The sequence below is a fragment of the Tupaia chinensis genome, unplaced genomic scaffold (genome assembly GCF_000334495.1).
Source record: "Tupaia chinensis unplaced genomic scaffold, TupChi_1.0 Scaffold000231_1, whole genome shotgun sequence".
Classification (NCBI taxonomy): Eukaryota; Metazoa; Chordata; class Mammalia; order Scandentia; family Tupaiidae; genus Tupaia; species Tupaia belangeri.
The window spans coordinates 556,234-559,514 of NW_006159706.1; the positions used below are offsets into that span (position 1 = coordinate 556,234).

Below are 3,281 nucleotides of genomic sequence, written 5' to 3' on the forward strand. Positions count from 1 at the left end.
AAAAAAAAAAAAAAAAAAAAAGAAAGAAAGAAAAAGGATTGTCACTATGAGCAATTGGAACCCAACCCTAGTGGACCCCACCCCCTAGACCCTCTGAACACACCTCAGAATTGACCCTTAAGGGGCAAGGAAGCTAGGTATTTATTCAGCAATTCCCGTTCCTCCCTGGCTGAAAGTTGCAGAAATTTTCATACTTCAGACACTTCAGGCCTGCCATGCACATCACTCTGCCTCCTCCAGAGAGTTCCCTGAGGGAAAAAAAAAAACCTTGGCTCTATCTTTCTCTGCTGGGACTTCATTCAGGTGTCACCTCCAGGAAGCCTTCCTTGACTCCAGGATTGGGTTAGAAGCCTCTTTCCTGCTCCTACAGCCCCAGTGCTTTCCTCCGTCCCTGCCCAAGTATCTGTCCTTCCATGACATCGTGGTTCTCCCGGGAGGTAACCGCCCGGCCTGACTCATCTGTATGGACCTAACACCTCTCAGTGCAAGGCTGGGCTAGGAAAAGCCTCATGACTGATTCATGAACTTAACAGGGGAATAATGACTGCTTCGCTTTGACCTGAGGATTTGAGGGTGAAAGTGGGGTCATCCATGCCTAGGTAAACCTGCAGGTGGTCAGAGCATGGCTGAATACTAACCAGAGGAGAGGTGTGCCCTAGTGTCCCCATCCAAAGGGTGGGCACACATCGGCACTTCTGGCTGGCGCCCTGACTGTGTGGGCCTTTCCAGGGGGGGAAAACATCTGGGCCACCGCGAGGCCTCTGAGTCCACCCACAGCTCAGCGAGTCAATCCTGCACAGGACGGTTCACTGTTCAACACCAGGCACGCTCCTGCCCATGATCCGGGGCTGACTGAAGGCTGGAAACCCGGGTCGATTGAAACGTTTGGACCTTCTTAGAGGTTCTCTCTCATGTGCTCCCTCATAGAGGAAATAAAAGAATTTAAAATCTGGGAACCAAACAAAGATGGAGGGGGCAGATTAAGCGCTCTTTCAAGGATGTAGAGAGCTGAAGAAGACAGGACCGGGGGCAGGAAGGCCCAGTTTGAGGTGCTGTGCTGACTCCACTCTCTGCAATCCTGCGCGGTCACCGCCCTTTCCAGCCTCGGGTACATCTGACGTTTGAAGGGTGGCCACCCGCCAGGGCTGAGGCTGCAGGTCCCGCTCCGGCCACGGCCACGGGGCGGTCGCCTAGAGCCCGCCGGGGACAGTGCGGGCGCAAGGGGCGGGGCGTGCGGAGCCGAGGCTCTCCTGCGCAGTCAGAGACAAGCACCAGCGAAACGTGGAATGTGTGTTTATGTGGGTAGAAAAAAGTGCACAGAACAGTGAAGGAGCGGGGAGCAGGGACGTCCTGGCCTGGCCTCTGACTAGTCGGATTCGCAAGGACTCTCCTCCAGTCAGGGGGCTCCCTCCGGGGTGGGAAGAGAGCGAAGGACTCGCGCGGGATCTATCAGTGTACGATCCACTTTGGGGGCGTGAGGGTTTAGCATTGCCTGGGCCTTTTTGAACTTGACCTCCGAGAACGTGGAGTACCGAAGGGGCGGCTCTCTCCAGTGGGTGGAGCCTCACAGAGCGGGGAGGATTTGGGGGCCCCAAACTCAAACAGCCAGGCCTCGGGGTCGTGGTAGGGTGCGGTCTTCCGGGGCGCGGCGAGCCCCAAGGGCGGTCAGCCGAAGAGCTTCAGGAAGCAGGGCTGGCAGTACGGCTTGCCCGCGCGCTCCTGGAAGGAGCCCTTGGTGAGCGGGCGCAGGCAGAAGGTGCACGTGAAGTGGTCCGGGTGGAAGCGGCGGCCCAGGGCCGACACGCAGCGGCCGGTCACCGGGAGGCCACACGTGGCGCACAGCGAGCCTCGCTGCGCGTGGAAATGGTTCTCGCACAGCGGGCGGCCCTCGTGCTCGAAAAAGCTGCCTCCCGAGAAGGGCGCGAAGCATTCCTGGGGAAGGGAGGCCGCGGGAGAAGGCGTGAGCGGCCCAAGCCCAGACTCGATCGCTCGCGTTGGTAGCGGAGCAACGCACGGTGACCGGCGCAGCTGGGCACCCGGCGCGAAGCCTTGGCTCCAGGAGCCAGCCCGGAGTAGGCGCCCCGCCCCAGACCCCTCGTCCCGCCTCCCGCTGGCCCACTCCTGCAGCCCCCGCCCGCACGGCCGCGCACCCTGCAGACGAAGCAGTCGGGGTGCCAGAGCGCGCTCAGCGCCGAGATGTAGTTGTCCAGAATGGGGCCTTGGCAGCCCTGGCAGCGCGGCGCGAACAGCTGCAGGAAGTCCCGGCGGCAGTAGGGGCGACCCTCGCGCTCGTGGAAACCTACGGGCAAAACCGAGTGGGCCGAAAGCAAGGGGTGTGGGAGAGACTGGGGACCGACGAGACCTGAGCCCGGGGCCGGGGCAGGGTAGTCAGCGTGGGCAGAGCGGGAGGAGATGGGATAGGAACCACAGGTGGGTCGGAGGACGGTCGAAGAAAATTCAGGGTCCCAGGACTCCGGAGTTCTGGGGGGCAGGTGGGATGTCCAGCTGACCCTCTGCTTCTAAGGCGGGAGTTGACCTCTCACCCTCATCTCCGAAGGGCTCCCCGCAACTGACGCAGCAGAAATGCTCCGGGTGCCAGTGGGTGCCCAAGGCTGTAACCATCTTCTGCAGGGAATGAAAGGGGACACTCAGGGTGGCTCTCTCCCCGCCCTCTCCGCGGGGAACCTGGGTGACTGGGCTGAAGGATGAATCTGGGAGCAGAAGATCTAACAAGGAACTTGGGCGTCAAAGAGGGAGAGTAAATCCAAGGGGTTGCAACCGTTGCCAAGGCGTAGGGCTGGGGTGGGGGCGAGTGGTGACCAGATGAGGCCCACCCTCAGGTGCTCTGGGTGAGACAGGGGTGGGGCCTGGGGGAGCAGGCGTGGCTCACATGTCGGATGGGTTGGTTGCAGAAGCCACATCTTGGGGAGAAGCGCTCGAAGTAGCACTCGGGGCAGAAAGGGGCTCCATCCTTCTGGAAGAAGCTGCTGCCTCCCAGGGCTGTGGAACAGCCTCCGCAAACGAAGTGCTCAGGGTGCCAGGCGCGCCCCAGAGCTGTCACCACCTGCAAATTGGGGGGTAGGGGTTGAGGCCTGGGTCCGAGTGGCCTTCTGACAGCCACATGCACAGCAAGCTATGTGGAACTTTTCTTATGGGTCTTATTTCTGGGTGCTCGGGATGAAAACTCATGTGGATTGCACAGCCTCTGAGTGATGGTGATTCAGCCCAGCTCTTCCAGCTCTGGTCAGAGTTGACTCTCCATAAGGCACAGCAGGCATGGT

At 60.4% G+C, this 3,281-nt stretch overlaps 1 protein-coding gene across 2 annotated transcripts in view; it reads right to left on the bottom strand.

Annotated features, from left to right (window-relative positions):
- Positions 1-1,279: 1,279 nt before the first annotated feature.
- The window catches only part of TGFB1I1 (transforming growth factor beta 1 induced transcript 1), a 4,249-nt gene continuing 2,247 nt past the window's right edge, over positions 1,280-3,281 (bottom strand). For both annotated transcript variants that reach the window (XM_006148105.2, XM_006148104.3), the window contains exons 7-10: positions 2,891-3,064; positions 2,544-2,625; positions 2,151-2,299; positions 1,280-1,932 (exon numbers count right to left, since the gene is read on the bottom strand). In XM_006148105.2, the coding sequence (XP_006148167.1) occupies positions 1,666-1,932; positions 2,151-2,299; positions 2,544-2,625; positions 2,891-3,064 (672 nt within the window). In that variant the 3' untranslated portion in view covers positions 1,280-1,665. The remainder of the gene's footprint in view (positions 1,933-2,150; positions 2,300-2,543; positions 2,626-2,890; positions 3,065-3,281) is intronic.